The 12,449-nt window shown below is 46.5% G+C and overlaps 1 protein-coding gene across 1 annotated transcript in view; it reads left to right on the top strand.

Moving 5' to 3' along the window:
• Window positions 1-12,449, top strand: part of Atp6v0e1 (ATPase H+ transporting V0 subunit e1) — a 24,947-nt gene that overhangs the window by 6,815 nt on the left and 5,683 nt on the right. The window contains exon 3 of the mRNA XM_021221723.2: window positions 12,212-12,313. Within this exon, the coding sequence (XP_021077382.1) occupies window positions 12,212-12,305 (94 nt within the window). The 3' untranslated portion in view covers window positions 12,306-12,313. The remainder of the gene's footprint in view (window positions 1-12,211; window positions 12,314-12,449) is intronic.

Consider the following 12,449-nt stretch of genomic DNA (forward strand, 5'->3'; position numbering starts at 1 on the left):
GGTTTGGTGGCTGATGATGGGATGGATTCCAGAATGGGGTAGTCTCTGGATAGTCCATCCTTTCATCTTAGCTCTAAATTTTGTCTCTGTATCTATATCCTTTCATGAGTATTTTGTTCCTTAGAATCTCACATTTTTAAGTGCTCAGTGTGTTCAGTAAAAGCTGAAGACAGGAGTACATATGTAATTTAATTGCTGCAGATGTAATGCTTACAATTATCTGGAGCTTATAATTATACTAATTTACATCTTCTTACTGCGAAGTATTTAAGTCTACTTATTTTACTTACAATCTCACATGAATGTATTATCTTTTTTTGTTTTTTTATTAAAAACGTTTGTTATTATTACACACATGCAGGTCCTCTGCGACTGGGGCTACAGCTGGCTTTAAGCCAATGTGTGGGTTCTGTGAATCAAACCTGGGCCCTATAGAAGAGTAGAAGAGCATCAAGTGCTCGGGTTTTTGGGATTGTTTGTTTTTTGAGAAAAGGCTTCTCTGTGTATCAGCCCTGGCTGGCCAGGCTGGCCTCAGACTCACAGAGACCTGCCTGCGTCTGCTTCCTAAGGCATAGACCACCACTGCCAGGCTAAGATGTGAAGTAGGTGTTGTTGTTGTTGTTGTTGTTGTTGTTGTTGTTGTTGTTTTAAACAACTGTTACCTGTAGAGCCATCTATATCTCTAACCTGCTTTTTATAAAAAAATTTTTGAGGTGTAGTACTGAAGACTGAGCCCAGGGCCTCATAAACCCTGAGCCCCCATGCCTAAATAAAGTTGTTCATTCATTTTTTTGTTTTATATATATTAAATAAATAGAATTATTAAATAAATATATAATACTAAATATATAAATTTTTATTTTTACGTTTTTCCCTTGAGCACAGTCTAACTGTGTAGTCCTGGCTGGCCTTGAACTCACAGAGATCTGCTTGTCTCTATCCCCCAAGTCTGGGACTTAAGGGTGCACACCTCCAGTCATTCCTTCTTAAGAACATAAGTGGAACTAGGATTATAATAAGGTAGAGGAAGGATAGGTTTTTTAAAATTATTATAAGCTGTATCAAGTATAATACAAGTATAATGGCCTCTGTCTGAACGGATTGATGTGCTATGGGATGGAAGCTGACTGTGGATGTGTAGGGTAACCTTTCCCCTCGGGCCACGTGGGTGCTGCTCTTCCATTGTCATGAATGGAGAAATGGCAGAGCGCCCTTGACCTAGTTAGATGTGTCTCACGGTTCTCCACACTCTCCCTCCTCTCTTCTTCCCTGTAGAGTACAGACCACGCCAAAATCAACTCTTGGAGCAAATACCTACCCCACAGTGCTTGAAGGGATAGGATTTCTTCTTTGTTAAACTGCTGAAACATAGGCTACACACGCCGCAGAAAAGCTGCCTCTTTAGGAATGTCCTCGTTCGATTTCTATCATAGCAATCTTCCTGCCTCAGCCTCTTCATTTAGTCAACTTGACACGGAATCTAGCCTATCCTGGATATAGAGTCTCAGTGAGGAATTATATGGGTTGGGTTGGCCGATGGACAGGCCCATGGGAAATTTTTTGGGTTAATTGTGGCAGGAAGACCCTCCCTGCATATAGGCTGCACCTTCCTTGCAAAGTATTGAGAGTGGAGAACATGGGCTGAGTACAGAAGCTCATAGGCACTCTCTGTCTCTGCTCCTGACTGGCCCATATTAACGCTTTCATTTCCTGCCGCCTTGACTCTCCTGCCATAACGGACGATGCCCTGGAATCAAGAGCCAAACAAGCCCTATTCCTCCTCTACGTTACTTCTGTCGGGTGTTTATCACAGCAGCAGAAAGGAAACCAGGGTTCTCCCAAATGTGGGATTATAGGCATGAGCCACTATGTCCATGCAGTCTCTTCTCATAGAGAGCCTTCCAGATCCCTGAAATTTTGCTCATGTGGTGGGGGTAGAAATGGTGCTGGCCAGAGTATTGTTTAGTATAGCCGTAAGCAGGAAACAGCAATTCCAATCCTCCTGAGATGAAAGGCTGGCTCCCTCTGTGCCTCTGTACCTACAGTGTCTAGTATGCTGGGGCTTCTGCAGTAAGGTTTTTAATGCAGCATGTAATGAGGAGATGAGGATGGAACGCAGCATGTAATGAGGAGAGTTTACTACCCAGAGTCTTGGCTTTCTGCACACCCTTCAGTGACTCCTAAGCAAGGCTTTAGGTTTCTGTAAAATGGCCTATAGGTGCCTGGCCGCGCCAACACTAAGCTTGTTGGTGGCATTGGCTGAAGTTTTCTCTTCACCTTTTGGTTCATTTTGTCTAGAGACTAAAAGGGTTTCCAGCTGATGGCTTAGCCTCCATGGTGGAAGTCTGACATGGACCGAGTGGAATGGTATTCTTACAATAGCTAGCTGTAGGGGAAAGAGCGAATTTTGTGTCAACTACAAAGAGACAACAGCTCCCTCCCTGTATCCCTGTCTGCCTTGGCATTTACCATGTAGACCAGGCTTACCTCAACTCACAGAGGCATTTACCATGTAGACCAGGCTAACCTCAACTCACAGAGGCATTTACCATGTAGACCAGGCTAANCTCAACTCACAGAGGCATTTACCATGTAGACCAGGCTAACCTCAACTCAGAGAGGCATTTACCATGTAGACCAGGCTAACCTCTACTCACAGAGGCTCACCTGCCTCTTTCTTGCAAGCACTGGGATTAAAAATTCATGCTCAGCCTGATTTTGACTTTCTAAACCTACCGAATTCTTTCTGTAATTTTACAACCTTCAAAAATTACCAACTGACAGGCAAGCCTGTTTCACCCCTGAGGTTCTCTTCTGCCTCAGATTATTTTGAGGCAACTGTAGTTTACTGTATAACCACCACCACATAGACAGAACCACCATCTGTTACCATGCACCATGGGTGATTCCTCTGTCTCCACAAGCAACCTGTGTATCTCACATCCTTGATTGTCTTACTGAGTTTGTAGCTCAAGTGAATGTGAGCCATGGAGGTGCGGCACCTTGTGCTTGGTGGGTATGTCCCCGAGGAGGCGCTGCATTGGCACTCCTATTGGCATCCTTGAAGAAAAGCCAGGGGTGCTGATAAATAAACATTGTGTCCTGTCCAGGACACCTCTCCCTTGTTCTGTGAATAAACTTGTGGTCCAAAACTTACTCAGTAGTGCCAGTATTAAGAAACCATGATCTCAAGGAAGGGAGGGAGGGAGGGAGGGAGGGAGGGAAGGAGGGAGGGAGCAGTATTGACGTTGATGTGTGGCATAGTCTTCTCTCTCTTTTCTGGGCCTCTGCTTGCCATAGTTCAGTCACTCAAGATCAGCTGCAGCACCAAAGCTATTAGTATTGGTCTTGATTCCCTCAAGAGAGATCCTATATCTTTCCCTGTCGTGCGCTCTGTCTTGCTGCTTTCTTTCTGTTCCTGGTTTCAGTGTATGGGAACCTCACAGGTGTAAGTGTGTGCATAGGAAATGGAGGTTGGTTATGTGTGACCCAGGGTCTGCTGGGTGTATTGGAGCAGGACCACATAACTGAGACGGGTTACTGTTTAGATGAAATGTGGCTGAGAAGTACCACAGAGCAAGCACAGCCTGTGCATCAGGAGGCTGGGCTGTGGAAGCCAAAGGGCTGTTGGGTGGAAAACCAGCCTCATGGTCCCTAGAGGAGTCCCTCTGAACACGACGGAGGGGAACTGTCTGAAGGAAGCACAGGGGGAAGCAAAGATATCTCTGACCTCATTGCCCAAGAGTAGGCAGCTTTCTGCTTGAGAGAGCTTGGGAAGGAGCCAGTGTCACCTGGAAGCAGTGGAAAATACCAGAAAAGAATGTGACTGAGGCAGGTAATTAGAGCTACAGAGACCACAGGGCGAGCATTTAGGAGAGGTTGGGTGAATGATGAGACTTGGAGCAGGCTGGGGCGGTTTTGTTTCTGCAGTGCTAGTCTGAGATGGCGCCTACGCACACCCTCCGAGCAGAACTCACTCCAGTCCCAGGGGAATGAGGTTTGGATTCTGAAGGGTGAACCTGGGCAGGGGGTGGGGTGGGGAGTGTGTGTTGGATTTCTGGCAAAACTGGGGTAAGCAAAGATAGGAGACCCATTGAACTTCCTTCCTGTTAGGTGGGCCCTGGGTCTGTAGACTGTCACAGTACTAGGCAGTGTCAGGTGTGGACATTTAGGCACTACTGCCCCTCTGGCTGCTGGCACTGAAAAGGTCAGGGCCGACAGTGCTCCCACTGAGGACAGGCAGTCACTGTGGCCCAGGCCCCAGTTGTCTTTTCTTGTTCAGTGCTAGGGATCGGATCCAGAGCCTTGCCCACTCCACGGCTCAGCCACACTCGGCGTTTGTACCATTTCCTTGCTGCTTCTGGTTTTTGAGAGAGGGTCTCAGTAGGTAGCCCAGGCTGGCAGTGGACTCCTGATCCTCCTGCATCTGCCTTCTGAGCTCTAGTATCACAGGCCTGCGCTGCCACTCCATGCTTTACCAGTTTTTGAGAACTTTCTTGCTTCATTAAATGGGTTTGTTTTTTGGTTTTGGAGTTGGATTTTTTTTCCCTTTGGCTTTTTTATTCAAAATAGTTTTTGTATGTATGTATGTATGTATGTATGTATGTATGCATGCATGCATGCATGTATGTATGTATGTATGTATGTATTTTCTTCCTGACTCTGCCTTCCAACATTGGTCTTTTTTTCCCTTTCTTTTAGAGACACGGTCTCACTTTGTAGCCTTGGCTGGCCTAGAACTCAGTCTGTAGACCTCGTCAGTGCTGGGGGTCTTTGCCTTTTAGTTTAATTTAGTTTTGGTTTGTTGAGATAAGTCTGATTACATAGTCCAGGCTGGCCTTGAACTAACAGCTTCAGCCTCCCAAGTATTAGGATTGCAGGCACATGGGTCTGCACACCCAGCAGTCCTTATTTTACAAATATCTTCTAAATATATAAAATCAATATAATTATTAGTGTGCTAACTTTCGGCTACTTTATTGTTTTGATTATTTCATCAGAGTTTTGTTCCTGTTTTGTTTTTAAATAATATTGACTTAACTGAATGTTAGTGATTTTTAAATTTCTTTTTTTAAAATTTTTAATGTTAGTGATTTTTAATTTTTTTTTAATTTTTTTCTTTAAAAAAAATTAATTGTGTGCCCATGTGCGCATGTGCGTGTACATGTGCGCACATGAGTGCATTGCCTGTAGATTCCAGAAGAGGGCATTGCATACCCTGGAACTGGAGTTACAGGAGGTTGGTTGTAGGCCACCCAATGTAGTTGCTGGGAACTCAATTTGGGTCCCAGAAGAGCAGCAAGTACTTTTAACTGCTAAGCCATCTTGGTAACACACATCCACATACACACACATGCAAGCACACACTGCCACCACCTTTTCTTAACACATATTTACTTTATTTATTTGTGATGGAGCAGGTTGTGACACTCAGAAGACTGTCCTTAGGGGTCTGTTCTTTCCTTCCAACCCTATGAGTTGTGGACTTCAAACTCAAGTTGTCAGGCTTGGCCACAATAACTCTAACCTCAGCCACGTTACCAGTCCCTCTGTCTGACTACTTCATGATTTACAGTAAAGACTTTGGGGCTCCAACTTTCTTGAGTGATTGATATTTAGGTTTCTCAGACTCTCTGCTCTGGATGGGCCCTGCCTGGGCTTTGGTGTCTCTCAGCCTGGTGAGGTCTGCGGGTGAAAACCCAGGTTCCTGTGGTTTGATATCTGTCTGCCCCTCGGCTGCGGAGAGCCCCTGCAGCCAGCCACTTCATTCTCTCCCTGGAGAGCCGCCATCTGAGGATTGCTTCATTTCTCTCCTAGGTACATTTATGATGCTTATGAATGGGGGAAGGGAGACCACGGGGCGGGGTCCAGCATGTGGCTGTTACCTGCTGTATGGAGGCATATATTAGAATCTTTCCCATTATACTATGGCAGAGAAGGGGATTGTTGGGGCTGGGACTGTGCCCTGTTCGTATTGTGCGGCCTCAGTTTCAATCCCTAGCTCACACAGAGGCCTCCTTAGAAACTTCGAAGTCCCAGTCTAGAAGATGCGTTGTCCTGAAGTCCTGTAGGCACGGAAGGGAAGAGATTTCAAGTTTAAAATTGGCAAAATTGGGGCGCATTCCTGTGGTAGCCAAGGGGCCACAGTGGTAAGGTTGGCAGCCAGTTAATAGAGAACATGTTTGTGTCTTCTCATCTGGAGCTTGGTGTTCTCTGCCAAGTCCTCAGGCTATGCCAGAATTGAGTTCTTTGTGGTATTAAGACTGGAGTCCCTGTTTCCTCACTGGCTGTTAGTTAGCCACCGCCCTGTCCTACCAACCACTCACATTCCATTCAGCCCTCCTTCTTGAAAGCCAGCGGCAGCATCTCCTTTGTATGTGATTCCTTTCACCCTTTAGTTTTTCCCCTCACCTTTATTTATTAAGCAGGGGTCAGAGGACAACTTGGAGTGGTTTCTGGTCCTGGAGGGAAGGGCTATATCAAACTCAGGCTGTCAAGCTTGGCAGCAGGCATTGTCACCTACTGAGCCATCTTTCTGGCCCTGCTTACCCTTTAGTTGTGCCTAAGTGGCAGAGCATTAGTGTAGCATGCAAGAAGCATCCAAACTGGTTCCATCCCCAGCAATGGGGGGAAACAGTTTGAAGGAGGGAGAATAGCCAAGAAAGGAAAACCTTAGATGGGATACAGATGTCACTGGGGAAGGGAGGGCTCAGCCTATAAGGGAGCTGCGTTCATTGATCAAGCCAGGCCTAAGTTGGTTTAGAGCTGCCAGGCAATAAATGATCCAGATGGCAGTCAGGAGGGCAGGGTGCCCCTGTGCCAGGCTCTAGAGCGTGTCTTCACGGGGGTGGGGGTGGGGATTCTGGTTCCATGTTGCAAAAACTGCAAAAAAGTTAACTGCCAGGCCAAGGACTTCCAGCTCAGGGAGCCTGCAGGAGCTTTTCAGTGTTCTCATGCCTGCCCAGTGGCCTCCGGCCCATGCTTTCAGTGTCTCCTCAGCTCTGTACCCTGAGAGAGAGAGAAAATGAAGCTCATTTTAAGGGTCAGTCTGGGAACTCTATAGTGTCTCCTTGTCACCAGGCAGCTTTTGACAAGCACCTTTTCAGAACATCCATGTCCCTGTCTGAGCCTGCTGTCTGGCATGATGTCATCTATAGGAGCATCTGCCACGTGCACGGTGTGTTACAGAGAACCTAGGAGATGTGGGGGATATTTTAGACGACATCTGTCAGCTGTGGAGCCAGGGGTGTGAGTAAGATAGGTGCCACAGCCTCTGAGAAACTCCAGAGTCAATCCCTTGCACTTCCCTCTGTGGCTTGGGCACATTTTAAGCTGTCTCACAGATAAAGAAAAGCAAGGGCTTGCTAGTCACTGCAAGAGCCCCTATTATCTCTCTAATTTCTGACACTCGGAGGCAAGTATTTTGGCTCCATTTTACAGTGGAAACAAGCTTGGGATGTAAGGTCCCTTGCCTGGAGCCTTTCCGGGAGCTTCGAGTGAAAATTCAGTGTTGTCCAGTACCAAGTCTCCCTAGTTTCTGGTAGCTTCGGTGTGGCTTCCCTGCCTTTCAAAGTGTTTGTGCCATTCAACTGGAGAGAATTTTTGAGGGCACTTGCATGTTTCTGCTGTCACCCACCGGTAGGGGTCACTCCTGTTGTGGCCCGGGCTAGGAGGACAGTGGATGGAGGAGCCATCTCTGACCGGATTTTCCCATTCCAACAAGGAAGCTGAGGTCCCCCCTGTGCCTCCCCAGGAGCAAGGCTGCACCCATGTCCCCTTCCCTGTTCTTCCTTCTGTATATGGAACAAAAGCACTAAGCAGGATTATCTGAGGGCTGGGTGTACTCTACACTTGGAAACTTATGCCAGCCGAGCTGGGGGTACTGGTGGATCAGGCCCTTCATCCAGCGTCTCGGCATCCTCAGAGCCCTACATGACCATGCCCCTGAGAGTGATTATGGAATAGGTGGAACCACTTTAGACAGCTGAGCTTTAGACAGTGAGTTCAGGAACAGCCTGGGCAATTTACTGCAACCTTGTCTGAAAATGAAAAATAATAATAGCCAGGAGTAGTGGCACACACCTTTAATCCCAGCACTAGGGAGACAGAAGTAGATGGATCTCTGTGGGTTTGAGTCCAGCTTGGTCTACAGGAGTTTCAGGACAGCCAGGGCACAGAGAAACCTTGTCTCAAAAAACCTAAAGGAGAAAATAATAATAATAATAGCGATGAAAGTCTGGGAATGTATCTCAGTGACAGAGTGCTTGCCTAGGCCCTACTTTCAATCCAGTAGCCCCCTAAAAAGAGGAGCTTGTGTTTGCCCTGGGTCCACCCCAGTTCTGCAGCTCCCCAGCTGTTTCTGTGCCACCGTGGTCCCTCACACAGGCGCCTCTCAGTTGATGGTTATTAGGCCTCTGGGCTGTGGAACCATGTGGAACAGTTTGGGCAAGCAGAAGGGTACAGTTCGTTCCTTCTCGTTACACAACAAACCGGGCGGGTTTCGGCCAGAGCAGAGGCCCTTCCTCCCTCCTCTGCTCCATCAGGTCAGCGTAGGTTCTCTGCCTTCCAAAGCTGTATGTTCAGGTTTAGAGGGAAGTTTAAGTCTGTAGGCAGCCAGAAGGGCAGGCACTGAGTTCACTCAGCTGGTTGGAGAGGGAATTTCCCCTAAAATTTCAATGGAAATAGCCTGTATTATTTCTCCAGGCACTTCCCTAACAGATTGTGTTGTGTTTTGGGGTGTTTAAGTAGGGTTGGGGTGGGGCAGTTGAGATTGATTTTTTTTTCCTCCCCCTTTCATTTGAAACATTGAAAACAGTGTTGGGCCAGAGCTGGAGCTCGGTATTTGAGGACTTGCTTAGCGTGCACAAGGCCCTGGGCTCTGTCTGTTTTCCAAACAGTTTGGAAAGGCAAAATGAAACAAATTACCCCACCGCTACAAGCTGAAGGGATGATCATGGTGGCTTGCTTTTCACTCAGGAGGTTCCCTTGAGTCTAGGACTTTGAAAGGAGCCTGGGCAAGATAATGAAATCCACCCCTCAAAAAATGCAGGACAGGGAGGGTATGTTAACCTCTGGAAGCTTCCAAAGACTGACTTGAGCAAACAAAGTGGCCTTTGTTCATTCTTGCTTCTAATTCTTATTCTTTACTGTGAACAGGCACCAAAGGCTGGATTCTTACTGCTGTAATTCACAATCAATTTAGATCTAGCTAAACCCCAGTCCTCATTTAAGGCACCCCAAAGGCCAGTCTTCAGCGCTAGTTGGGCCTCGTTTCTGGTCTTGTGCTGTCTGCTCTGCCTCCCTAGTATTGTGAACATCCAGAGTCACTTAGCCTGCCTCTGCTCAAGGCTCCTTAACTGTAAGTACAGTGTGGTGCCATGCACACGCACCCAGGAGACAGACACAGCTGCACGCTGCCTCCTGCAGGTACCTGCAGTTCTCTCAGAGGCCTCCTCTCACTTGTCACTCATAGCCAGGCTCCTGTGAAGAATTTTAGGATGAGTCAATTATGAAGAAAAGTTGGTGTTTATCAAGAAATAGGTTCTGCCAGGCAGTTTCTGGGAAGTAACAGTGTCTGGTGGACGAACCTGTGGTCCCAGCACCTGGGGAGGTGTGGGTCATCTTTGGCTACTTAAAGGAGTTTAAGGCCAGCCTGGGCTACATGAAATAGTATCTCATGATTGTGTCTTAACCATAGTGATATATTTGACATTGGTAGCTTCTAAGATGCCCTTTTTAAAGGATTCTTGTAGTAAATGAGACCATAGATGGGTTCTTAAGCTGTAGGTCACAAGGGTTGAAGTGGCCCCAGGCACGGGGAAGATAAGACATTTTTTTACTATAGACAAACCTCCTAATCTTATTGGTGAGAACCACAGGAAATCACAGATTACACCTAAGAAAGGGATAAGATTAAAGGCAAAGGTCAAAGGTCAAATATGCTTTGGCCTCCTGAATAGTTCATTCCTAGTTTAATGCTCTTATTTGAAATATCTCTGTAAAAAAGGAATATTGTCTCTATGTAGGTAGTCTTCACAGCTATCTTTGTTAATTGTACTACTAGTGATTTTCGACCAGCCTTTCCCTTCACACAGGGCTTTAATTTTCTCTTTCTGTCCTGCTCCAAGGATTTTCAGAAAAGCCCCTGGATAACTAGTCTGAGGCTGACACACACACACCCTCCACTTCTGAAATGCTGGGAGGTGTTTGTCTGTGTCTCTGTGTGGGTGTTAGTGCAGAGACCAGAAGAGGGTATCGCATCTGGATTAGAAGTTACAGGCAATGGTGAGCTGCCCAGTATGGGTGCTGGGAAGCAAGCTTGGGTCCTCTGGGAGAGCAGCATTTGCCCTTAACCACCAATTCATTTGCCCGGCCCGGAGATGATGTTTTAATTGCCTACTACACGCTCTTGGTGAGGAAGGAAGACGGGGACAGCGTGGGCTCTAATTTATCTTTTTAATTTGATGTTTCTAAGTGTTGCCAGTTAGCTCAGTCTCTTATGAAACGCAGAGCTGTTCCTGCAAGCAGCTTGCCTCTCCTGCTGGGAAATAGGGAAACCCTGGGCTTGGTTGGAATTTTCCATGACTCTCTGGCCACAGAGTTTTTCTGCAGTGCAGTGTCCACCTGTGTTATCTGTTCCCCCACCACTCTGTGTGTATGTGTCTGTCTGTCTGCCTGCCTGCCTGTCTGCCTGTCTGTATGGAGCCTTACTGATAGGTTTCCTGTTCTGTTTATGTTTAATACCCTAGTTCTAAGGGTGATAAGAGTCTCTCATCTGAATTAACTCTTTGTTTGTAAAGGGAGTCAGCTTAAAGTATCTGTTTTGGTCTGGTTTCCTTCTGTATCACATTTCTCATCACAAAACAACCTTTTGTGGGCTGGGGAGCTGCACACACCTGGTGTCTGTGGGGGCCAGCTCCTGCTTCTCTAGCAGTCTCTGCATTAGTGATAGAATCAGCCTTTTGGTTTATGATTGGAAGGATTCCAAAGATGACAGCCAGAGGAAGAAGAGAGCCAGCCTGAGAGTGGCCTGGTAGGATTTGACTGGTCCCTTTCTTGGACAGGCGTTTGAGACCACCATGACTATCTGTGTCCTTTTCCTCAAGAGATTGATCACATGGGGTTATGCCACTGAAACTCATTCTTCTATGGCCTGTTTATCAGTGCTCTGCACCCCACACTTTCCCCAACTCCTCCCCTCCATAGACAGTCTGGATAGGAACTAAAGGCAGTGTGAATTCGGCGTCAGTCCAGTCTCTTCAGATGTTCAGTTCTTGCTTAGCCACCCTTTCAGCCCTGTTTACATCCCTCTCCCCTGCTTTTCCTCTCTCTAGAGTAGTTACCGTCTGATATGACATAAGATCTCTGAGGAGACTGACATGTCATCTTCCCTGTGCTGCTGGGGCCTGGGACCTAATAATTGCTCATTAAATATTTGTTCAGTAAATAAGACAGAATGGTTGAGTAGCCGGACACCTGCAGGCTTCTTTTCTTGTTATTCCTTGCTTTTGTCCTTAGCCTGGTTCTCAGATGTCACTGGGCCTGTGAATTACCTCATCAGATATAAAATGGCTTATACAGAACCTTGTGAACAGCATAAGAAAAACCTGTGCTGCTTTAGTTTCTGAGGTAATGTGAGATGCTTGTATTTCCTCTGTAACTTGTGGGTGGGTAAGACAGAGGTGCACATTGTGATTTAGATGCAGGAGTAAATGCCCATTTTGTTCCATGTGGTAGGGCCCACAAAATGCTTTGACATGTTTTATTGTGTTGGTGATTAGGAACCTCGTGGGCTGAAATCAGATCTTAACTGTACCCCTAAAATAGTACCTGAATGTCTGCACACTGGAGAAGATAAATCTATTTTGCCTGGAAGTTGTAATAGTGACAAACTGTGATGAGATAAACGGACTTGGTGGCAAAGATGTCTTGAATTCGGGAAAGCTCAGGTGTTTGGCATAGTAATGAAGTTGTAGAGAAAAGGCAGAGACCCTGCTGTGATGGAGCCTCCCTGCTTTGTGGATTGTCTCAAATAAAGGCACAAAGCAACTTGGGAGATGTTCTGTGGTCCCAGAACGGTGTGTAGTGAAGGCTTGGTCAGAATGAACTACACTGAAGTTGAACTAACAAGGTTTTTGAATCATAGATGAAAATGGTTGTACTCTAGCCGGTTTCACAACTCTCTGCTTTTGTTCCTTTCCATGAATTTTAGTTGGCTGATTGCAATTCTGGCGCAGCTCAATCCTCTGTTTGGACCACAGCTGAAAAATGAAACCATCTGGTATCTGAAGTACCACTGGCCTTGAGGATGAAGGTGAGCTGCACAGTGCCTAGGCACTGAGGTGACTATGTCCTTGCCCTTTCTTGTGAACGTTGCCAACCAGCCAGCTAGCATGTTTGCTATGGCTTCTTCCTCAGAACTTCATGGCCATTTAAGATAGCCGAGATAG

This window comes from Mus pahari, chromosome 21 (assembly GCF_900095145.1).
Source record: "Mus pahari chromosome 21, PAHARI_EIJ_v1.1, whole genome shotgun sequence".
NCBI lineage: Eukaryota > Metazoa > Chordata > Mammalia > Rodentia > Muridae > Mus > Mus pahari.